General features: G+C 53.9%; 9 protein-coding genes across 9 annotated transcripts; 6 read left to right on the top strand and 3 right to left on the bottom strand.

Annotated features, from left to right (window-relative positions):
- Positions 1 to 1,357: 1,357 nt before the first annotated feature.
- Positions 1,358 to 2,170, top strand: PG986_013516 (BZIP-type transcription factor; the record flags this gene model as incomplete). Its single annotated transcript, XM_066849738.1, has 2 exons — positions 1,358 to 1,575; positions 1,672 to 2,170. The coding sequence occupies 2 exons, from the start codon at positions 1,358 to 1,360 to the stop codon at positions 2,168 to 2,170; spliced, it is 717 nt and encodes a 238-aa protein (XP_066693881.1).
- A 166-nt stretch (positions 2,171 to 2,336) lies between these two features.
- PG986_013515 (uncharacterized protein) lies at positions 2,337 to 2,864 on the top strand (the record flags this gene model as incomplete). The annotated part of the gene is made up of 2 exons (XM_066849737.1): positions 2,337 to 2,683; positions 2,783 to 2,864. The coding sequence occupies 2 exons, from the start codon at positions 2,337 to 2,339 to the stop codon at positions 2,862 to 2,864; spliced, it is 429 nt and encodes a 142-aa protein (XP_066693880.1).
- A 644-nt stretch (positions 2,865 to 3,508) lies between these two features.
- Positions 3,509 to 5,381, top strand: PG986_013514 (uncharacterized protein; the record flags this gene model as incomplete). Its single annotated transcript, XM_066849736.1, has 3 exons — positions 3,509 to 3,710; positions 3,815 to 5,039; positions 5,099 to 5,381. 3 exons carry the CDS (start codon positions 3,509 to 3,511, stop codon positions 5,379 to 5,381), a joined length of 1,710 nt encoding a protein of 569 aa, XP_066693879.1.
- A 684-nt stretch (positions 5,382 to 6,065) lies between these two features.
- On the top strand, positions 6,066 to 7,151 carry PG986_013513 (Ribulose-phosphate 3-epimerase; the record flags this gene model as incomplete). The annotated part of the gene is made up of 3 exons (XM_066849735.1): positions 6,066 to 6,181; positions 6,414 to 6,786; positions 6,891 to 7,151. The coding sequence occupies 3 exons, from the start codon at positions 6,066 to 6,068 to the stop codon at positions 7,149 to 7,151; spliced, it is 750 nt and encodes a 249-aa protein (XP_066693878.1).
- A 524-nt stretch (positions 7,152 to 7,675) lies between these two features.
- PG986_013512 (uncharacterized protein) lies at positions 7,676 to 9,751 on the bottom strand (the record flags this gene model as incomplete). The annotated part of the gene is made up of 2 exons (XM_066849734.1): positions 7,676 to 9,573; positions 9,688 to 9,751. The coding sequence occupies 2 exons, from the start codon at positions 9,749 to 9,751 to the stop codon at positions 7,676 to 7,678; spliced, it is 1,962 nt and encodes a 653-aa protein (XP_066693877.1).
- Positions 9,752 to 10,660: 909 nt separating this feature from the next.
- On the top strand, positions 10,661 to 12,123 carry PG986_013511 (PLP-dependent transferase; the record flags this gene model as incomplete). The annotated part of the gene is made up of 3 exons (XM_066849733.1): positions 10,661 to 10,907; positions 11,034 to 11,948; positions 12,071 to 12,123. The coding sequence occupies 3 exons, from the start codon at positions 10,661 to 10,663 to the stop codon at positions 12,121 to 12,123; spliced, it is 1,215 nt and encodes a 404-aa protein (XP_066693876.1).
- A 298-nt stretch (positions 12,124 to 12,421) lies between these two features.
- On the bottom strand, positions 12,422 to 14,701 carry PG986_013510 (calcineurin-like phosphoesterase; the record flags this gene model as incomplete). The annotated part of the gene is made up of 2 exons (XM_066849732.1): positions 12,422 to 14,373; positions 14,515 to 14,701. The coding sequence occupies 2 exons, from the start codon at positions 14,699 to 14,701 to the stop codon at positions 12,422 to 12,424; spliced, it is 2,139 nt and encodes a 712-aa protein (XP_066693875.1).
- Positions 14,702 to 16,889: 2,188 nt separating this feature from the next.
- Positions 16,890 to 17,680, bottom strand: PG986_013509 (uncharacterized protein; the record flags this gene model as incomplete). Its single annotated transcript, XM_066849731.1, has 3 exons — positions 16,890 to 17,240; positions 17,296 to 17,468; positions 17,635 to 17,680. The coding sequence occupies 3 exons, from the start codon at positions 17,678 to 17,680 to the stop codon at positions 16,890 to 16,892; spliced, it is 570 nt and encodes a 189-aa protein (XP_066693874.1).
- Positions 17,681 to 18,367: 687 nt separating this feature from the next.
- On the top strand, positions 18,368 to 19,556 carry PG986_013508 (sulfate transporter family protein; the record flags this gene model as incomplete). The annotated part of the gene is made up of 2 exons (XM_066849730.1): positions 18,368 to 18,597; positions 18,662 to 19,556. The coding sequence occupies 2 exons, from the start codon at positions 18,368 to 18,370 to the stop codon at positions 19,554 to 19,556; spliced, it is 1,125 nt and encodes a 374-aa protein (XP_066693873.1).
- Between the last annotated feature and the right edge of the window lie 3,233 nt (positions 19,557 to 22,789).

The following is a 22,789-nucleotide window of genomic DNA, read 5'->3' as shown; positions in this document are numbered from 1 at the left end:
AAGTACCGGCGTATAATCCTGTCACAGATTGAATCATAGATAGATGCACTACCTACTGTCTTGGCGGGTATTTTCCAGAATTTCCCATACCGGACAAGATACCTGCAGTAGAATCCTTCTCTTAGCATACTTCTTAGGCACCTACAATACCTAGGTACCTCAATACAATAGGCACCTACATAGTAAGCGAGGCGGTGTCAAGCTGACGCCTTCGCCTGCAAACAAGCCACTGATCGACAACTCCGTCGAGTTCCGTTCGTTCCGCCCAGCTGCCGAGTCGAGATGATGTGCAATTCTCAAAGCTTAACTTCGGACACTATCTAGCAGGCGATGCTGTGATGGATCCATGGACAGACTTGAAACCCCTGCACCCGTCCCGGGCGGAACTCTCTGCTGTAAGTGTAAAGAGTAAGTAGGTAGGTAGGCAAAGGCATAGCTCAGAGTCTGCATGTACCTAACAAGACACCCGTCCATTAGCGACACCTATATATCTGCGTGTACCCCCGTCTCATGTGCCATGCTGCGCCTGGACTGCTAGTTGTCGTAGTGATAAAACTTGGTATACGGTCATGGCTGTGCATCGCCTTTGCGTGTCCCTTGCCTTCCCTTCCTCACATAAATCAAGCTGGGCTGTCTTGCCAATCCGATGGGCATGACCCGTATTGTGTGTGTTTTTTTTTAGTCCGTCGGGATTGGCACGCCCATTACAACACTAACTGGCCATCATCGTAGCGCTAAACAGGCGCCGACACACGATCTGGCACCTTAGGAAGCATCTGTTATTCTGTGTCCCTTGCCTCCGCCTTGCCTCCGACACGGAAGGCGAAGATCCCTTCTCACCCAAACATCGCATAGACTGCCACTGTTGGCCGCGCCAAGAGACCCGACGAGGATCTCACAACACTGGTTGAAACAGCACTTCCTTGAGGCACAGCTTGGTCGGGAGATACCCTGTTTCCACTCCTCACCGGCCCCAGAACAAACCATTCCGGCTGCGCTGGGGTTTCTCCAGATTCGCTGATCCGAGTTCAAGGTGCGTGATACATTTACTTCCCCTTCGCGCCTCCACCTCGCCGACTTTTGGAGATACTCTCCATCTATTCTTTTTATCGGATGACATGCCCGAGAATTGAGCGGGCCTTTTTATTTTTGCCAGGCAAGATCCAACGGGAAGCCAAGCTGCCTTTTCTCGACTGTTGCGCCGTCGCAGTGTTTGCATCGCCCAACTTGCAATATGGCGCGGGTGACGACTGACTTTGGGGTTATAGCGGGAAGCTATCCATCACCCCCGACCTACTATAGCTCCCCAAACCGGCGCAAGCCATCCTTGGGTTCTCTGTACGAGCAAACACAGTCCATGTCGTCCTCATCGTCGCCGCAGGCGCAGTCTGGTAGCCACGCCCATGGCAATGGCCTGGACAAAAGCCCGCTGTCGTCATTAAATTTGGGCTTTTTGAAGACCCTGTCGGAGAAGCGCACGACAAGGGACGGCCAGCCTGCAAAGCGTCGAGGGCCGAAACCAGACAGCAAACCTGCACTTACACGGCGACAAGAGTTGAATAGGCAGGCTCAAAGGTAATTGTCTATGCCCGCAACATGGACATTTGTGCACCTGCACCCCGCGCTTTGCCATATAGTCGGTGTAAGAATTCTGCTGATGGCCAGCTACAGAACACATCGAGAGCGGAAAGAGTTATACATCAAAGCTCTCGAGGACGAGGTTTTACGACTAAAGGAGATCTACTCCAATGTGTCGCAAGACAAAGACAAGTTGGCAGAGGAGAACAGGCAACTCAAGGGCCTCCTGAACCAGAATGGCATTCCACTGGCCTCGCCCGGCCGTATGGACGACGTAATTAGCAACCCGAGCCTTGGTTATACTTCAAGCGCCAGTGTCTCCGGTGGCAGCTATGCACCGGGGTCTGCCACGACCTACACGCCGCCGCTCACGTCGCAGTCCATACCACTGTCGGCGTCTTCGCAAGGGATGCCGCACTACCAGCAACCGCATCAACATCAATCGCACCACGGGCGGAGCACGAGCCAACAACACGCCCAGCAGCAGCAGCACGGCCGTGTTGATTACGACCAAGTTGGCGTAGACTTCGTTTTAACGTACGAGAGCCCCGTTGACCCTTCGAAGGCATACATGTCACCACCCCCTCAGTGACGAGGGTACCCTCCCCTGAAGCACCCTCCCCCTTGCGCTGCGCCCTCTCCGTGCCAAATGGTGAGAGCGAGACAAACCGCCCTCCCATGACTTGGGTCTTGATATGTGTAGCTAATTGCCGGCCGTGGGGAGGTGTTGTAGTCTCGAGAGGCCGTGTATGGACCACATGCCCTACCTAGTAGACCGGGCCAGGGACGGCACGGGCGAACCCTGTGGCCACACGCTCATGGCCAGCTGCCCGCCCGAGCCGGTCGACAAGCTGACCAACGAGATACCCTTTGGGTACAGCCACACGCGCTCCGAGGAGGGCAAGTCGGGTCAGCGCACGTGGGAACTCTCCAAGGGCGACTTGGCGACACTGCTGGATTTGAGTCAAAAACTCGACCTGGACGGCGAGATTACCCCCGTCATGGCTTGGGGCATGATTCTGGCGCATCCGAGGTTATCAGAAATACGACCTGAAGAGTTTCGCAAGTTGGCGGACGAGCTCAAAGGCAAGGTTCGGTGTTATGGGTAGGCTCACCCCCTTTTCCTTTTCCTTTTCCATTTGCTTTTCTTCTCCTTTTCGCCTTTCTTCACACGGCAGATGCCGCTAACCACTCTTATGCACAGCTTCGGGGCAGTCATGGAAGAGTTTGAGGTCCGAGATGCGCTCAACGGGGTGCTGAGCACCAAACCCGAGTATGTTTACTGAAATATTTAACATTTGAAATTGTAAGCGTCCTAACAGCTGCCTTTGGTCAGCAACGGTCTGCTCCTCGAGCCTCTCTTCTCTGTACCTGTAGCCTGCGTGGCATGCAGGCGAGCGAGGAACAGGCAGTAGTGATTTGGATTGATTTGATTTGATATATACATAATATGAATTAGAAAGTATATTTATACGGGTAGAAACATCTCAGTATGTCAATGGCCACCCTATTTTGTGCAGTATGTCTCTGGCCGACATATGGCGATGTCTTGACGCAAGCAAACATCGAAACGGAGAAGTACCTGCGCAGAGTGTCACTTTTTTTTTTTTTTTTAAATCAGTCAGTTGGTGCCCCACCTTCCTGCTGCCGCGTGCTGAGTCGTGCTCCCCTCCCACCTCCCACTCCCACTTCCACTTCCACTTCCACTTGCACTTGCACTCACCCCACCAAAATTGAAAGAAAGTGCGAAATTCGAGGCGCCCGCAACATTTTCTCTGGGTCAACCACCCGATCGACCGCACTCTGGAAACGACGGCCGGAAACTTGCTAGAACCTTCACAACCACTACACGGCGTGAAGGGAAAAAACACACACCCAGATTGTTTGTCTGCAGTTTTTTTTCTCGTTTGCACAACTGAGGGATTTCATGATGACATCCTCTTTGGCTGACTTGATCGCGGCCCTTCCCGCCGAGGATGGATGGGGCCCGCCCGCCGTCACAGAGACGACTCTGAACGGCGTTCCTTACGCTCCCTTCTCCAAGGGCGACAAGCTGGGTCGCATGGCCGATTGGACGACCGACAGCAAGAGCGAGCGCGGTGGCCGACAACAGTACAATAGGAATTACAGAGGTATGCTGCTCAACACCATCGAAATCTTATCAGGACGCACACAGGCAAAAAATACCGCCAAGATGCTGGTAATCCATTCATCACTGACATAACCTTCGCACTAGACCAACAGATTTACGGCGCTGGAACCGCTGCCATCTTCACTGCCCCGGTCACCGAGGCCGACGAGGCATCCTTCTCCGTCGTCAGCAGAGAGCCGACCAAGACTCGATACGGCCGTGGCGCCATCTTCACCCGAGGTGGCCGTGGAGCTCGTGGCGCTCAGCAGGGCACGAGGGGTGGCCGCGCTCAGCTCGGACGGGGTGGACGAGGTGGCCAGCAAGGCTATGATAACTACAGCAACCGTGGCCGCGGCAACGCCAACAGGGGTGGTAGACGCTTTGGCTGGAAGGATTACGACAAGCCCCAGCGAAACCGAGATGCCAGCATTAACATAAAGGCAGACTGGAAGCTGCTGGAGGAGATCGATTTCAACCGTCTGGCCAAGCTTAACCTGGATGCCGACGAGGGTGAGGATGTTGACGACTACGGCTTCCTCTACTACTACGATCGGTCGTTCGACAAGGCTCCTGTCAAGGCTACCGAGAGGAGACTTACTGCTCTCGACCGCGCCACATACAACGTCACGACTTCGTCCGATCCCGTTATCCAGGAGCTTGCAGAGAAGGATGAGGCTACCATCTTCGCTACCGACAGCATTTTGTCCATGTTGATGTGCTCGCCTCGCTCTGTTTACCCCTGGGACATTGTTATCGTACGACAGGGCAACAAGATCTTCCTCGACAAGCGTGACAGCGCCGCGCTTGATATGGTGACGGTCAACGAGAACGCAGCCGACGCTCCTCTCGAGGAGGGTAGCAAGGAGGGCATCAACCACCCCGTTGCTCTTGCTGAGGAAGCTACCTACATCAACCACAACTTTGCCAACCAGGTTGTGCTGGAGAACGAGTCCCAGCGAGTGGACATGTCGCACGAGAACCCCTTCTACAACGCCTCGGAAGAGACGGAGCCTCCGGCCAGCAAGACGTACAAGTACCGCAAGTTCGACCTCTCCCTTAACGAGGAGGAGCCAATGTACCTTGTTGTGCGAACCGAGCTGGATGCTGTGCAAAAGAACGCCATCAGCGGAGAGGACCAGTACGTGACGGTCAAGGCGCTCAACGAGTTTGACAACAAGGCGCAAGGCAGTGGCGGCGCTCTGGACTGGAGAAGCAAGCTGGCTACTCAGCGCGGTGCCGTTGTGGCCACCGAGATGAAGAACAACAGCGTCAAGCTCGCCCGATGGACGGTGCAGAGCATCCTGGCCAAGGCGGATGTTATGAAGATTGGGTAAGTTGATCCGACGGTTCGCCCCCTATAATATGCAGACTTACTCACGACGCAAACAGATTCGTGTCCCGTGCCAGCCCCAAGACCAACGACAAGCACGTCATCCTGGGAGTTATCGGCTGGAAGCCCCGTGACTTCGCCAACCAGATGAACCTGTCGTTGTCCAACGGTTGGGGTATTGTCCGCACCATTGCGGACATGTGCCTCAAGCGCGAGGAGGGCAAGTTCGTGCTTGTCAAGGACCCTAACAAGTCGATTCTGCGACTGTACGAGGTTCCGGCTGGAAGCTTTGATGATGATGGCGAGGTCGAGGAGGTCGCTGAGGCTGCCGATGACGAGTAGATGGAATAGTCCTGACATGACGGAGAATCATCCAATCGGCGGTTGTATAACAGCACGAGATTTATGACATGGCAAGCAAAAAGCACAGGTAGCCTTACTTTCAGAAAGAGACAAAAAGATGAAGTAGAGAAGCAACCCGGGAGTGAACCCCAAAATCTCTGGATGGGTGACCCAAACCAGCCGGCCAACTACATGTAGATAACCTCAGGGCCAAAGTATTCACGGTTGTACATGCTGCAAAGGCTGTGGTGCCAGGCCACTGTAAATAAGCTAGACTGGCAACAAACTGGCGACCATGGAACTATTGCATACTGATACAAGCTACCTACCTAGGTATGGATGTGCAGTGCCTGCGTGATGGTGGTTGAGCCGCCACATGCATTGATGTGAACGAAGTGGTACGATGCGATGCCATTAAAAGAGAGAGAGAGAGAGAGAGAGAAAAAAAAAAAGATTGCATGTGCTTTGAATGCAGCCCCACGAAACCCCGCCATGACGAAGCGTAAGGTGCCCCGCGATCCTACCGTTCCGATGTCTCAATAACCTCAGATTTATTTTTCATCCCATGAGAGCCAAGAGTCAGTCAGACTTGAATCGGGTATATTGGACCTTGAGCGTTTACGGAATATCATCCGTCTTTTGATCTTTCTATCCAAACCCCCCTCACCGCGACATCTTGCAGCCATGGCCCCCAAAGCAATCATTGCTCCCTCCATCCTCTCGGCCGACTTTGCTCAGCTGGGTGCCGACTGCGCGAGGACCATGGAGCAGGGCGCAGATTGGTTGCATGTAGACATCATGTAAGTATATCAAGGGTCGCGCAAGTCTAAGCTTGGAGCTCCGTAGCCATACAACCCGGCCCAGGTAGCTAGAAAGAAGGGCGGAAAGGGCACATAGGAGGAGTTGCTACCTAGCAACTGGCTGCTGCTGGCCTTTTCCACGGAGATCTCATATGCCTACCAATCGCCGTTGATCTGCGTGATTCCCCTCCCTTCCCCCTTCTCGGCTGACCGTTCCAACGCAATAACCTAGGGACGGCCACTTCGTGCCCAACATCACCTTTGGCGCACCCGTCGTCGCCAAGGTCCGGAAACACGTCGAGCCCCCGAGCGGCAAGTACGGGCGCGGCACTTTCGACTGCCACATGATGATTGCCGAGCCCAAGAAGTGGGTCAAGGAGTTCAAGAACGCCGGCTGCGACCTGTACTGCTTCCACTACGAGGCCGCCTTCTCCTCCGCCGCCGAGACGCCCGAGGGCAAGTCGGACCAGAAGACCAACCCCAAGGGGCTGATCCGCTACATCCACGACTGCGGCCTGCTCGCCGGCATCGCCCTCAAGCCCGCCACGGGCGTCGACGTCCTCAACGAGATCCTCGAGAACCCCGACGAGAAGGAGAGACCCGATGTATGAAAGACCCTACCTACCTAATTCCCTCTATTATAATGTACAAAAGAGAAAGAGAGAGAGAGAGAGAGAGAAGAGCTTGCTAATGCGACACCGATATACAGATGGTCCTGATCATGACGGTCGAGCCCGGCTTCGGCGGGCAGAAGTTCATGGCCTCGGAGCTGCCCAAGGTCCAGGCCCTGCGCGAAAAGTACCCGAACCTCAACATCGAAGTCGACGGCGGGCTGGGACCCGGTACCATCGACCAGGCCGCCGACGCGGGCGCCAACGTCATCGTGGCCGGCAGCGCCGTCTTCGGCGCCAAGGACCCGTCCGAGGTCATCTCGCTGTTGCGCGACACCGTCAACAAGCGATCGGCTTGACTTGACCGGGGTCTCGGGAAGCTGTAGCCGGATTCTGAACTACGCGAACATGGGTCACCGCGCCCAAGTACATGTATGTAGCTAAACCAGGTTGTGGCTGAGAGAACAGAATAAACGAAATAAGAGTGTTTATGATCAGCAGGCGCGCTTCAGCAACGACGTCATATGCAGGACTAGGGATGGACGAACGGTCAACATGTGTTACAGGAGACCGGCCCAAATAATATGATGTGTGCTGGAAAGTTGAAAACGAACAAAAACGATGCGCCGACACGAACGGGCACTTTAGGGTCGAAAAATATATATATTTACGAGCTACCCCTATTGACCTTTCTGATGCCGAAGATCAAGGGGTAGGGTTAGCTTGTGTATTTTTGGGGGCAGTTTTCAAAAAGGACACCAGGTTTCATATATCATTGAAGAAATGGGTTTCATTATTGTCGTGACTATTCCAACACCATTTTGCCATGGAAAAAGACATCTGAAGAGCTTGCTGCCTGGTAGTAGAGCAAAGCGGATCGGATCTATTCAGATTCGCTCTCCGCCGAGGATGAGAACCCGTTCCACTCCTCCTCGGTATCCTCGCCTATCTCTGCGTTGGGGTCCTCGGACGTCTTCTTCTCCTCTTCATCGTCTTCCTCATCCTCCTCATCTTCCTGCTCTTCTATATCCAGGGTACCCGAGATATCCCAGCGGTCGCCGGGCGCGTTGCGACTCACGTACTTGACAAACTTCAGCGTGCCGCTGTCGCGCAGCACGATGGTCATCTTGTTCCATGCAGCCGCCTGGAAGAACAGGATGTTGTCGTCATCGCCGCTCGACTTGTAGACGGCGGCATCCTCGGCGCTATCGTCGTCGCCAGCCATGTAGACTTCGTGGCCGCCTACTTCCTCCGGCTCCTTGGGCTCTTCCTCCTCCTTGCCCTTCTTCTTGCCCTTGTCCTTGGACTTTCCTTTAGACTTGGCGGGGGCTTCGGCCTCCTCCTCCTCCTCGTCCGCCTCGTCGCCCCAGCCCTTGGTCGGGGTGATTCCCAAGTTTATCTCCAGGCGAGGCTTGCCTTCGTGGCCTGTGGCCAGAGTGTAATCCTTGCCACGGCGGAATCGGCGGGCGATGAAGTCGTGGTTTTCGATGGTGCTGCTTGTCGCCATCTGCAGCCAACGGCGGAATTGCGGGCTGGGGAGGAAGTCGTCCAGCAATTCTTGGAGCGGGGACTTCTCCTTGGGGGCCTTCTTGTTGCTCTTCGCGGAAGACTGTGAGGGTCCCTGGTAGAGGAATCGGTGCTTGTGCGGCGGCTTGGCGACCTTCCATTGACCCTTCTCAATCTCCGAGCTGTCTTCGGGCAGAGCCTCCTTCTCCGCCGCGGTGACATATTCTTGTAGACGTGCGCCGAACTTCTTGCCAAGAATGTCACCAAGCGTGATGCTAGACTCCTCGTCGAACTGCTCCTGGATTTGCTCGAGGGTGTCCGGCGTGAGGTATGTCGGCGCCATGTACTTGAGGAGGAACTCCAGGTCGTCTTCGCTGAACTCTTCAGACGAGTCTGTCTGCTTGACGGCGACTGGTTGCGCTTGGGGCGTGTCGTACTGGTCCGGGTTGCCCTGAAGCTGCATCAAGCTGCTGTTTGCCGCCGCCTTCTCCTCGGCACCCTTGACGTATCCATCCTCGCCGGGCTGCGGGATGTGGAACCAGCCGCTGATGGCCATGCGGACGCGGCCGCCTTGCTGCTTGAGCTGCTTGGCGTTCTCGGCGTGGTAGACCTCCTCGACGTCGTGGAAGCTCTCGCCCGGCTGGACGGCGAAGAAGCTGAGCTGGTTCCAGGCAGGAGGAATGACCTTGGTCACGTCGGCTGCCGGCGTCTTCGCAGTCTGGCCGTCCTTTCCTTCTCTGTCGATGACGGGGAAGAGGCGCAGCGCGCCACCCCACTCTGGCTTCCACGGAACGTCAGGATCGACAAGGTATAGAATGAAGCTGACCTTCCTGCTGCCGATGACGTCGTCGTGGCAGAGCAGGAATGAACCCGGGGTGTAGACATTGATGGCCAGATCGGTCTTCTTTCCGCTTAGGGGGCCGCAGCCAGTGATGTGTGACACGTAGTCTCGGAATTGCTGCGAGTACATGGCATCGCGGAGGGCCAGTAGCGAGGGCAATTTGGAGAGTGCTTCATCTTCGAGGCCGTCGAGGTTGGCCAGGTCGCCGGATTGGTGGATCTTGTAGATGTCTGTTTCTTTGGGCGTGAAGGATACGTTCTCCTTGATCTCATTGCGCACGGCGCGCAGGAGCTTGTCGTCGACTAGGTCGTGGATGACGGCATGCTTGTATGGCGACGACTTGGCGTACTCTTCCGTGTATTTCTGGAGGACCTTGTCGTCGAGCAGGCCTTTCCTGAACCTAGCATTGACTACTTCGGGGCTCAAGGGTTTCGCTGCAAAGGAACTGGGTCAGCTTGTAGCAGGCAATAACAGTGTAGACCGGGACGCTCGTACCCTATAAAAAGCTATAGGGCGGGCGCAATCGGAGGTGGAGAGGTGCGACTTACAAGTCTTGGACTTCTTCTTGGAGGGTTTCTGGACGGCCCCTTGGGCTTCGGCCTTGCGCTTCATGGTGGAAAGATTGGTCAATTGGCACGGCAAGATGTGGGCAGAGCGAGCCCGAAGGAGAGTGAGGCAATTGATTGTATTTAAAGGCGGTTTTGCTCATACGATTTGGTCGTTCTGAAGAATCGCCTTATCCAAACTTTTTCCCCAATCGAACGATCAAAGTGGCAGAAACCAACCAGTCACTTTTCTCACCGCCTGGCGATCCCTCGCGCACTCATTCAGTCGGCACTCACTCATCAGAATGTCAACCCCCCTCCCATTTGACACAACCCACATTGAACACAGCCCTTGATAGGAGGACTTGGCCTACATGATGCATAAGGAACGAGCAACCATTCGAGTGAATTGATACGGGCGTTTAATGCATTGATGGCTGTCAAGTCCCCCCCCGAAGCGCTTAACCTCTTTCGAAATCGGATCTGATTTTAATAAGTAACCCGACCATGGCACTTGCGAGCGGATATCCTGCATATACCTATACCTATACCTATACCTATAAACCTACGCTTGTTGTGTGCCATGAGTGAGTCTCATGCGTTATGCATCTCAACGTCTGTCGATGCAGGGTATCTGATTTGCAGACCAATAGGTTAAATACTATGACCCATGAAGTCGGCAGGCGGCTACTCAAGGTCCGGTAGGCGGGGAAGACAGCATCCTCGATGGAGCTACCGACTACCAACTTCCCGATCAGGCAAGTCACTGGCTGTCGACCACTCGAAATGGTTCACGCTTGATTGAGGTCTGCCCCCCAGCATCAAAGATACTAGTTCAACCCACAGGCTTCGTTGTGGCTGCCGCTTAGTCTTGTGTACATGGACACATACACATTCACCCCTCCTCCTCTCCTTGTCCTATACCTAGAAACCCGAGACAGCCAAAGATCGTTCGCGGGGCTTGAGTACCATCGCCATGTCGCAATTTGACGTCACTGCGGCGCGTTCCAAGTTCCCAGCTCTAAGCCAGGATCAGGTCTTCTTTGATAATGCCGGCGGTAGCCAGACGCTGGGAACCGTCGTTGACTCCATCTGCCAGTACCTGACCAACAATAACGTCCAGCTAGGCGCCACCTATCGTGTTGGCAAGCTCGCAACGGCTCGGTACAATGACGGGTTCGCCGCCGCCGCCAAGTACGTGAACGCCCAGGAGGGTGAGATCGGTACGTCGCCCCCTATACATCGCTATATTCTATCCAAAGACGGAGAAGGAGTGTCACAGTTGCACGGAATCGGGAGGGGGCAGCCCCGTACGACCAACCATGGAACAGAGCTGATATAGACCACAGTCTTTGGCTCCTCGACGACACAGCTGTACAGGAACCTGTCCTATGCTCTGGAGTTCAACGAAGGCGACGAGATCATCGTCTCGAGCATCGACCACGAGGCCAACATCGCGCCCTGGGTGGACCTCGCCGCCCGGAACAAGCTGACGCTCAAGTGGTGGACGCCGGCCAAGTCGACGAACCCCAAGCTGCTCCCGTCGGACCTCGCGGGCCTCCTGACGCCCAAGACGCGGCTCGTCGCCTGCACGCACGCCAGCAACATCCTGGGCACCATCACCGACGTCAAGGCCGTCGCCTCCACCGTGCACGCCCAGGTCCCCGGCGCCCTTGTCTGCGTCGACGGCGTAGCCTACGCGCCGCACCGGCCGCTCGACCTGACCGACCTCGGCGTCGACGTCTACTGCTTCTCGTGGTACAAGGTCTACGGCCCGCACATCTCCATGATGTACGCGCGACAGTCGACGGCCCAGCAGCCGCGCAACATGCGCAGCCTCGGCCACTTCTTCAAGGGCGGCGCCACGCTCGACGAGAAGCTGGGTCTCGCCGGCGCCAGCTACGAGCTGCTCCAGGCCGTGCCCCGCGTCGTCGAGTACCTGGCCACCGTCGCTGGCGGCACCGGCTGGCCGGGCCTTGTGGCCCACGAGCACGCGCTGCAGAAGACGCTGCTCGACTACCTCGCCTCCAAGCCCGACGTCTTCACCGTCATCGGCGAGACGACAGCGGACCCCGCCGCGCGCGTCCCGACCGTCGCGTTCCTCGTCAAGGGCTGGAGCTCCCAATTCCTCGTGGAGACGGTCGAGAAGATCACCAACTTCGGCTTCCGATGGGGTGCCTTCTACTCGAACAGGCTGGCCTACGACCTGCTGGGTTTGGAGCCCGATGGCGTGGTCCGCATCAGCATGGTACACTATAATACAGGTAAGTTCACCTCCATCGCCCTTCCCCATGACCCGCCTGGCCAAACCCGCCCCCCAATATATGTGAACCACATCGAAAAGAAGCAAACGCTAGGGAGATGTGCTAAATGGCCATGTGTTTAGTGGAAGAAGTCAATGGTATAATCGCGGCCATAGATAAGGCTCTCTCGCAGTGAGCATGATTCAATACGTCGACATAGAGATCTGTCAGATGTTGTATTGCATTATATCGAATGCGGGTGTAGCGAAAGCCCTCTAGATACAGTGGTGCTATTCTAAATGAATGATGCAGTTGCCGATGCAGATGGTACGCCTTTCAAATGCAGATGATCTAAATCAAGCCATATATTCATGGCATCGCTGTCTCTAAATCTGAGCAGCCCGACTTGCCATCCGACAACGCCCTAAATGGTATATAAAAACCGCCCAACTCCTTGCTATAATGACAAAAATCACATTGCAGAGACTGCCCGATCATAGATCCTCTTTGATCTCGTCTCGGGTCTTAGTCTTGACGAAGGCATGCTCTAAGAAGTGAAGCCACAACTCTGTCAGCTTCTTCTTTTTCTTGTGTTTCTTCTTCTTGCCTTTATGCTTTTTCTTGTTCTTCTTCTCCGCATTGAGTTCTTCATCGTCTTCGTCATCTTCGTCCTCGTCGTCTACGTCGTTATTTTCCTTGTCACTATCGCCATCTGCTCGTAACTCCTGAGCCGAGGCTGTGGAACCGGCAGGAGCCTGTCCGATACGATATGCCAGCTCTACAAAACTGCGGACTGTCATGTCGTGAAGCTCGTAAAGGTCGTCTTGAAAGGTGGAGTATTCGACTTCATAGTTGAAGGCCCGGGGCTTGGGTTTATGCGAGGGTTTCTTGCCCCTGTGCTTCCCTTCGTTCCACCCGCGAGGGGATATCCTATCATCATTGACGTCTTCCGAGGCCATGTCATTGTTGATGTGGGTTAAGTTTGCGAAATACTGGGTAAAGCCGGTGAAGCTCAGAGTCTGGGGCGAATAAGCAGGGCCAGGCGCGGTTGTTTTGGACGGCCCCTCCGGAATGACTAGAGTCGCACTATTCTCGTTATTTTCTTCCTTGCTCTCCTTCTTCCTTTTCTTCGCGGCCGCCGTCGAGTCGGTTTCATCCTTCTCTGCCAGGGGCTGCTGGATCGCTGCTCTGAACTCCGACATAGAGCCATTCTCCTCCTCTGAAGACGAGCCTCGTCGGACATCACTCCATGTAGGAGCATCTTCAAGGCCAGTAATATTGTACTCATATATGCGGTAAGTCGGGTAGTAGTTCGGAACCACGCTCGGCGAAATGAGCGAAAGTTGGAATCGTTCTGCCCACGGACCCCCGATATCGCTGTTTTTCTTGCCTTTCTTCTTCTTGTGCTTCTTACCCTTCTTCTTCGCCGTCTCTACCTCGCTGGTTTGTCGCACGGCAGACTTGGGTAGTTTTGACCATGCCTCCCGAAGTTCCACGAGATAATCTTTACCACTCTGTATCGACACCAAATCGTCGTCGTTTGAGAGAGAGTTGGCGCTCTTGTGAGCCTTTCGCCCCTTCCCCTTCTTGCCCGATTTCGACTTGCCGCGGCTGTTATCGAGCAGGTCGAGATCAATCTCATGGGTATCTTGAATCAAGAAGTGGTCGATGTTCATATGGCCGTAAGTGGCGCCCACAATGACATCGCGGTACTGCTGGAGCCACAGCGTGTACTTTTGCCAGCATGTTTCCTCCCATAGTTGCTTCTCGCTAGTACGAGCAGGAGGAACGTGACCCATGAGGATGGCTTTCATCCCGCGACTGCGAAGGTAGCTGAACTGAGCGTCGAGCCATGCAAACTGCTTGTATCCAGGTTGCGATGGCGATACGCAATCGTCGATGCCAGCATTGCGGTCGAAGAAGTATAACGTGTTGAGGCTGAACACGGCCAGGTGACCCGGGACAACCTCGGTATAGAACCAGCCGCCATATTCGAATGCATGACGCTGCGCCTCCGGAATAAATGAATTCCAAACATCGAGATACTTTCGGAGCCACTTATTGGAGCCGGCATTCATGACATTGTGAGGTAGGATATCATTGTTGCCGAATGTTGGTATAATAGGGATGGTAAGCCCCTGGGAGTCGGAGAAGGCGCCGGCGAGGCCATCCGCGATCATGCGGTTAGTCTTGATGACCTCTTTCTCGGTGCGCTCAATGGATTCGTCGCTGTCGTGCCTAGCAGAGTCGCCGGTCCAGATGACGAAATCGACCTCGTCCTGTACATTTTTGGAGAGCCATTCAAAGGTGGCATTGACAAGAGCGAATGGCGAATCGCAATCCGAGGTTTCTGCGCCATAGACACCAGCCGGGCCTTTCCCTTTGTGACAGGCGTCATTCGCTTCGGTCGACGTGTGTGGTTGGTAATAAAGGTCTGGGTGGAAGTCTGTTCGGGCCACATGTTATTGTCAGTCGCTGCACTGCCCGCTCGGGACTGCAAGGTTTGGAGAGAGCGAGACATTGGGGACGTCAAGTGACGTGAAGGGAAGAGAAGCGAGGTGTGGGTGGTGGGGGTTTCTTGTCGCACCTGTAATATGCAGGAACCGGCCATGAAGTTTTCTCTGCGACGGTTTTGTTTGGGGTTGGCTTCCGCCGGCGTCGAACTTTAGAACAGCCTGCTGCTCAATCGGGACTGCAAGCACCGGGGCAGCGGGCAAAAGCTCTATTGCGACCAGGAGCGACAGCACCCAGTTCCGCGACACCGTCTGGAACATGGCGAAGAGCTGCTCGTAGATTGCTTGCTTCTCACGAACTTGCAGGAGACGGGGTGGAAGGGTTGCATTGGAATGTTCGGGTCCGGTCTGTCAAGAACAGGCGCTTGTATATGTGTTGAGTCGTGTAGTGCAGGCCAGGGGCCAAAAACGAGACTCGAGTAGAGCGCGGGAAGTAATACGCGGGACTCGGTTCCCTGCCGGAGGTATATTCGAAACTTTTTGTCTCCCTTCGTCGTTTGGAACTGTAGGTACGGCTTATTTTAGTTTTCAGGTGGTTTTTTTGGACTGATGATGGGTACGCAAGCTTTGAGGCCAGCCCAGTAAAACCGGCTGAAGGGGCGTGTCTTGGCGCCAGCTGAGCTGTGACGACAGCCTGGAAAGCAGTGACGGAGCTGGCTGGTGCACGCAGGGTCTTCTGGTAGGCAGGTAGGCAGGCAGATAGGGTCTCGGCCGTGTCGGCTCGGGCTTTTGCTGCAAGATCTGATTTGCGTAGCCAGGCCTAACCCAGGTAGTGATGGCTAGACGGTTAAGGAGGAAACCGGAGCGAGTTCCAGAGATCGATCAAAGAGCGGCCAAGAAGATCCTTCTTTCTCTGAAGCACGACTTCGCGCTTTTCAAGAGGAGACGCTTTGCTGGGCAGTATGCTAGTTTTATACCGATATACTCCCTGCATAATGCTCTACCCAAGCCCTACCAAGCAAGCCCTTGGCAAGCTCAAAGTCAATCCAGAGGTCGCGGCAGGTTATACGCCTAGCCGCAGCAAATGAGGATTTAGTATAGTCACACGTGTAGGCGCAGGATCACCACCAGTTGGCACCATTTGACCAGATCAACACACACACTGCTAGCCAATGTCTCACGCGACCATGGGAGTGAGGCATACCAGCCCGCCGCCGGAGCCGTACATCATTGTGTGACTCTCGCGACTGGCGCTCATCGGTCGTTGAAGGCCCAGGATGATGATAGTACACGGCAACACTGAAGCCATCAAGCTTGGCTTGCCACTCAATACAGTGTCCGATCTCGATTGGCATGAACATCATGGGCTCCAACCTCTCTCTCTCCGTGAAAGAAAGCACACGGAAGCGCATGTGCCTGCTTAGCCAGACATAGACGATGATGGTATTGTAGTACGTTGCCAGAACCGGAGCGTTCCGCTTACATACATCTGCCTACTCACTTGATGACCTTCCATTGCAACACCCCCAGTGGAGAATTCCAGATACGGAAAGCAAGACAAAAGCATCCCGATACTACTCCGGTGTGGATTGGCGGTTTACTTTAGTATTTCGGCCTTCAGTACTCGCATAGCAGACCTACCGCAAAACCAAAGCAACTACTTCAACGCAGTATACTACCACCGTTTCTAGGCGTAAAAAAGTAACAAAAATATAGATAGGGAGCTCTTTAAAAAGAGAATACTTTTGTTATTTTTTGTTATTTTTTCCGGTACTTCTGCTGGGTAGTATAGTTTGTTAAAGTAAAGGCAGGTTTCAAGGGGTACTTCTGTTTTGGCACGTTTGCGGTAGGCTGATTTTTGTCACCCACCTGGCACGTAGCGAAGATATGAATGACAGAAGCACAAGATGAGGTTGGTTGATCGACCGGCTGAATCCTGAGTGGACGGTCCTCGCAACGGAATCTGGAGCCGCCTGAGCCTGAGAGGGGGGGTTGAAGGTAGAAAAGAGATAGAGAGAGAGCGCTTTGGCCACTTATTGGGGGGCAGGGTGGGAAATTGCTACTAGAATAAAACCGAGAGTCCACGGCTGGAAAATTTCTTGTTCTTCTCTTCTTCACATTCAAACGCACTGTCGGTTTCGACTTCGCCTTGCAGACATGCCAAACCTTTTGGCTCGGTGTCTCGTGGCTTAATCAATGTGCTAGATCATCTTCAAAGCCGCTCGTTTGAGGGAATCCGATTTACTCTCCGTATCGGCTTCCCATGGTTTTTCGCGGCTACATACTAACAACAAACAGCTTTGGCCAATAGTGCTGACACTGTTGATGGTGTTCCTCGCAACTCGGGGGAGGGAACCCGTATCATTGTAGACTACCCATAGTTGAGGCCCCAAGCTCGCGCTCACTATGCATTCACGGTTACCTGGCCTGTCGCTCGAACTCGCGTACATAGATTTTTTTTTAAAACTCCCCGATTGCCAACGTGTTTTTATGTATTTCGACTGCCAGCTTAATCGAGGGTTTCTGCCTGGCCATGGTCGATCTCCCTGAGTCTGAAATCCTGGCTTGGAGCGTCCTCCTCAAATTCGTACATCTTATACTCGACGTTCTTGTACTTCTGCCCCTTTGCGACCCTTTGCAAGAAGCCCGAGTGCGTCACTATAACAATGTGAGTCTCTGGGCGGTGAAACAGCCATTCGCGCGCGAATCGTGCGCGTTTCTGCAGTGCCTCTTCGGACGGAAAATACAACCCTGTCTTGGCCGGATACACAGGATCGAGCTGGGCGAAGTCCAGAGACGGCCATTCCTTCTCTATCACAGCTACCTCGGTACAAACATCGCACGGGTTGCCCGTGGTTTCCTACTACTCTGTCAGCAAGAAGCTCTCGTGAAACCGGGGGAGACGGCGCACGCACCTGCCACTCGGCACGAAGCAGGACCGGTACACCTTCGTCGCTCAGCCACTTCAGACCGTGATGGTATGTCTGTAGTGTGCGCTTCGCCGGGCTGACGACGATAAGGGTGCTCTCCTTTTCAAACGAGTACCGACTCCTTAGATCCTTCTCGAGGTATTCGCATTGAAGAACCCCTTTCTCCGTCAACTCGGGGTCAGGTATGGACCAGTCATGTATGAGCGAGTCAGCCAATGGCGGTCAACGCAAGGGTTTCACGAGGGGTGACTTATTGCCAACGTCTGCGCATCATCAGCATTTTTGGACGATCGGCTATATTCTCTTTCAATCGGGAGAACTCACTATGTGTTGCCTCTCCGTGGCGGATCATAACAACATGAGGCGCCATGTCTAAGTTTGAGTACTTTATCGGGGGTAAGTTGAAATATTTCTTTGGAGGGAGTAGAGAGAGAATCGATGTTTTGGTTTTCGGGATCGTTCCACAATCAATCTAGTAATCTAGCTACGGGGTATGGACGAGTCGAGACTGCTCATAGGGGTTAATCGTGGATACTCGGGGCTCGCGATATGTTCTGGTACTACCAAGCAGGGGCGCTACTCAATAAAATTGTAATAAGTCGGCAGGTACTATGGATGTGAGAATTCTTTGCGATCTCAGCTATGTCGGTACATTTGATAGTTGGCAGTTCTTAACCTACCGACCTCACAGCCCTGCGAAAGTCGCCTTGCGAATGGATGAGTGAATGCTTCCCAGTGTTCGTTCGTTTTAGGCTTAGCGTGCCGGACCGTTATCGTTTTTTTTTTGTTTTGTTTTTTTGAGATTCCACCAGCACAGTCATCGAATGACGGGATATGGATCACCACCAGGATTTGGGTTGGAATTCCGCCTAAACCTTCGGATCTAGTTTGGCGGGACCTTGCCTTCGACCTCAGGCAAAGCGCCGACCTTCCGAACTCCGCCACCCGCCATATACCGACCCTCTTACAAATCAACATCTCGCATTTCCTTAGAATCTGCGCTTCATTATTCCCAGGCGGCTGCTCTCATCAACAACTCCCATGTTCCACAGAAATCATGAGCTTGCGGTCGATATTGGGGCGTTCCAGCCGGGTTAAAAAGGCATCCTCCAAAAGCGCAGGCGCGAAGCGAGCTTCTCCTGGTAAGAGAAGATCAGCACCATCGCAATCTGCGGGCGGCGAAGAAGATGAGGAAGATGATTTTTTCGATGACAAACTTGATGACTGCGGGCTGGTCAAGGCCTTGGCAGCCGACATGAATCTTCGCGACACTGCCCAAGCCATTCAGTACATCCGCTCGCATATGTTTACGCCCATGCCACAGCGGGCCGGGGGGGATGAATTCGACTAGGATTGCCGAGGTGCTCAACTATCGCAAAACCCTACCGCCTATAGTGACTATATCCCATATACAGACTTTGTTGTCTTCTCCGAGCGCCGTCGAGCGCGAGATCGCCCAACTGGCACAGTCTGGGTTTATACGCAAGATTGTCGTCGCAAGACGTGGGGACATTGGCGAGACGCTAATCTTGTCTTCAGACCTCGACACACTGATAGATAGCGCATCGACCATGCCCGCAACAGCCAAAGATAATTTCAAGGCCTACCTGAAGAACACCCCCAACACCCAATGTGTACACAGGTCGGCATTGTCCGAACACGATGTCGACAGTCTGTTCCGAGCCGGATTTTTGACTGCGCATCATGCAGGCTTCGTAACACATTCGTCGGTATCGGATACCATGAACACATTTTCACGCCCCGAGGACCGGACATCACTCGTCTCACTGGAGACAGTGTCGCGGCAGCCCACAGGCTCACTGGGCACTGTGGGCGGCGCCGGCGCCGTCTACGCGGCAGGGGGCAGTGGGGGACGTCCTGGCCCGGTATCGCTTCCCGCCAATGTCACCGAACTCCGGCTGGCAATCCCAGGGAACGGCGCGTTCTTGAAATTAGTATCATCGGCTCTGGACCATCTCGTCGCACTGCTCGGTAAATCTCGGTACCGGGAAGCCCCGGAGGGTTTACTACGGGACCGCTGGGACGGGGCGGTCGCCAGGGACGAGGTCCGTCGCGCCGCCAAACGCTCGCGTGGAGAGTTCGCAGGCATACTGCCGGGCCAGACGAGGAAATGGAAACAGTTCTACGGGCTGTCGTTTGACTGGGTGCTTCAAGAGGCGGTTGGGTCAGGGCTTGTCGAGGTTTTTGAAACGAGAAGTGTCGGTCGCGGAATACGTACCCTATGATGATGCAGAGTTGAAACACCGTCGGTTATACACATGGTAGCCTTGAGACAGCGACTTGACTCAGAAGCGATATACGACTTTGACAGCGGGCGGCGGCAGCTGAACTCGAGCTCTTGTTGCATTAATCGGTATCTTGCCGTAGTTCCCACTTTACGCAAGCACCACCTGCAACCTTCACAGGCCATCCTAAGTAAAATATTACTCCTATTACAAACTTGGGCCACCTCGATCCCCAAACATACGCGTTGCACCTGTGCAGCCTCCTAGAGAACCATCTCGGTAACTGGTACCCGGCCAGTTTCCTTGCTCGAGGATCGCTGTCTTGGAACGATTCAGGACCGCAGAACGGACGCTGTGAAATGCAACAATTGAACCCTGCGCCTGCGGCCTGGCAGGCTGGGGTTGGTCACTTTATTCCGACTGGTTACTTAGAGATGCATAAATGCTATCAAGCTAGGGCGCAGCAAAAAGAAACGGAGATTATCTTGGCTATTATAGCTTATAATACGGATCATTATTGATAGGACAAGAACGCCTTGACCTCTACGACTCGGTAAGCATACAATTATATCCATCTCCTGATTACTGGCTGTGAGCGGTACAGTAGACCTGGACGGTGAAATGACCGGATGGTGAAGACGTTCAACACTGGGGTTCGAAGCGCTAAATAGTTAGAGTACAGCACGTAAGGACAACTCAGAAGTTTCTACCTGGATTGCATCACAAAAGCAAGCATCGCGTCGACTATACTGTACAGCGTGTCCTTGACAATCGAGGGGATACCGCCCAAATGTTTCTTTCGTGGCAACTTACCGTTATGTATCAACCAGAGTTCGAGCTACTCCAGACTGTCGGTCCCTGTTCAGGTATAGCTGCTGCGCGTGTGCCCTAAAGCAGGTATGAGGTGCGACGCAAAACATGGGCAAAAGGGACATTCGCCGGGTGCCTGCATGGTTTCGACCATGTGCCCAAGCTGATAAGTCGATGGTCGAGGACGGCATTAATCGTACCTTGCAGTTTGTTTGTCACGCAGAGTTTCGTGAAACCCTAATGCGGCTGTCATCTCGCCTTGGCGTTGGAGGGAGAAGTTCGTTCCGTGTTGGAGTCCAGGTCTATTCCGGCACTTCACTAGTCCTGAGAGAACCGCATCATAGGCTTGCTTCTTTTCATGTGCGCCGTGGCCGGCCGGCAGGGCTTGCCGGGGAATATACCAGCATACCGGCTTCTCCTATGACAGTTGGATCTTGGTTCTGGTGATGCGAGAAATCCACTACAACAGACGTGCCACTCCGAACTGGAGTAGGTCGCCCGAGCACATGCACGCACGGAGCAGGATCCTGCCGGTTGTTCGACCAACATCAACAAACAGGGGATATCTTTGAAGGCCGGGAAAGCAGCGTGGGGCGTCGTCCAGACATCTGTGCCTTTGAAGAGAAATGGCTCTTTTTCTCTTCCTCTTTTCCTCTCTGAACCCCTTCCCTCTTTTTGCCTTCACGCCTCCGTAGCTACATGTACCTTGCAGCCGTTTGCTTGCATATTTGCTTGGCTTAGCTTGGACCAACCCCCCCCCTTTACTGCACTACTACGTCGTACAGTTTTGAGGGTCCAGTAGGGTATAGGATAGTTCAGGAACGGTCGGGATGGTGGAAGAGCTCCAAGCCGACTATGCTCTATCGGCTATAGTGCTGGTAAGCTAGACCCCTTGTGCACAATGTGCCATCTCAATGCGGATAGAACTGGTCTGTGATGCGGAAATTGGCTTTCACAAGTGCGGTGGTAAACGCGCCCGTGAAATAGATGCGAGATCTGCGTTGTAATATCTCGCGATCGAATGAGACTACTGGACGGGAGGTACCTACCTAAGGGTCCATCAATGACAGCAACTTTTGCGCGAGTTGGGCATTGACAACCTCAGCTCTTGGAGCAGCAAGTCCTGCAGTGTCACAAGCGCCGCGGAGGATACCAACTCTTGTTTAGTATCAGGAGCTGAAAGAAGGGTCCTTGACAAAGAGGTGCCTACATACCTAACACATCAAGTCCATCAATCATGATTGATCAACCCATCGATTGATTGGTACCGATCAGAGCCAATGTAATGGCAATGTAGGAAAAGTGGCCCTGGCATGTTGCCATTTCTGGGTGTGCCCAGAGGAAGCAAAGAATCGGCATCAACCTTAGATTCAATACGAATGAATGAATGCCCACATCTGACTGACTGACTGACTGACTGACTGACTGACTGGCCGGTGGTGAAGCAGCTACTGCAACCGCAACGCCCCTTCTCTGCAAGACGATAAACAGTGATGCGACCCAAGATCAATCAACATACGACACCCGATAGTCGTACTGTACATATGTATGTAGGAAGCGGCATGGCAACGTGGTTCAGTGGCGGGCCTTCAATATCTTGCCCCAATTCCAACACAATGTCATGTACATACTGTTTCCCACTGCCAAGTGAAGCTCGCCAGGGAGAAGAGGGTAGCCAATTACAGCCTGCTGTGCCGCCGACAGGGGCGCTGTACGAAACCCACCTGGGTGAACAGTGTTTGAAGACACGGGACCGCGGCAATTGGGGTGCAGGCTGGCAGGCTTGGAGGAGAGACAGAAACATGCGCTACTGCAGTAGGTAGTCTAAATGAATCTGTATACCTGCCACAACCTGTGTGTGAGTGTGTGTTGGAACATCTGCGACCTTTGCGACCTGCGACTTCCGCACCTGCCCACTTCTAGATATCGGTATGTACGTACATGATGTATGTATGTGATTACTGACATACATATGACGGCGGTAGCTAGCTGGGCCTTCTGGGCCTTGCTTGCATTTCATCTACACGGCCTAGCCAGCACGTACATACACGCCTACCCGCACGCACCTACTGGCCTTAGGGTACCATCCAACTGCAGCTCCCTGGCTCCAGCAGTACTCCATAGAACAAGGTGCTTTAGGTACTTAGTACGCCCAAGTTCCAAGACCAAGCAGTCCAGCCAATTGATGCCGGCCTCCTTCGAGTCTGTGACAAGCCTGCGAGCTGACAGGGAATGATAATTGAGCAGCAACAGGGGTGCTTCATGTGAACGTTGTTGTGATATGACCCTCCTCGGTCGCCATCTCAAATTGATTTGCCCGAATGGGGCATAGTCATTGTAGTATCCTGGACGGAGGTAGGTACTAGGCAAGGGAACAAGTTCAAACCAGCCGAGCCTGCGTCAAGGGGGAAGGGGAAAAACGA

This window comes from Apiospora aurea (genome assembly GCF_038362705.1).
Source record: "Apiospora aurea strain CBS 24483 chromosome Unknown utg000009l_segment0_segment0, whole genome shotgun sequence".
NCBI lineage: Eukaryota > Fungi > Ascomycota > Sordariomycetes > Amphisphaeriales > Apiosporaceae > Apiospora > Apiospora aurea.
The sequence above is the reverse complement of the archived record's forward strand: the minus strand, read 5'-3'. Positions and strand labels throughout refer to the sequence as shown.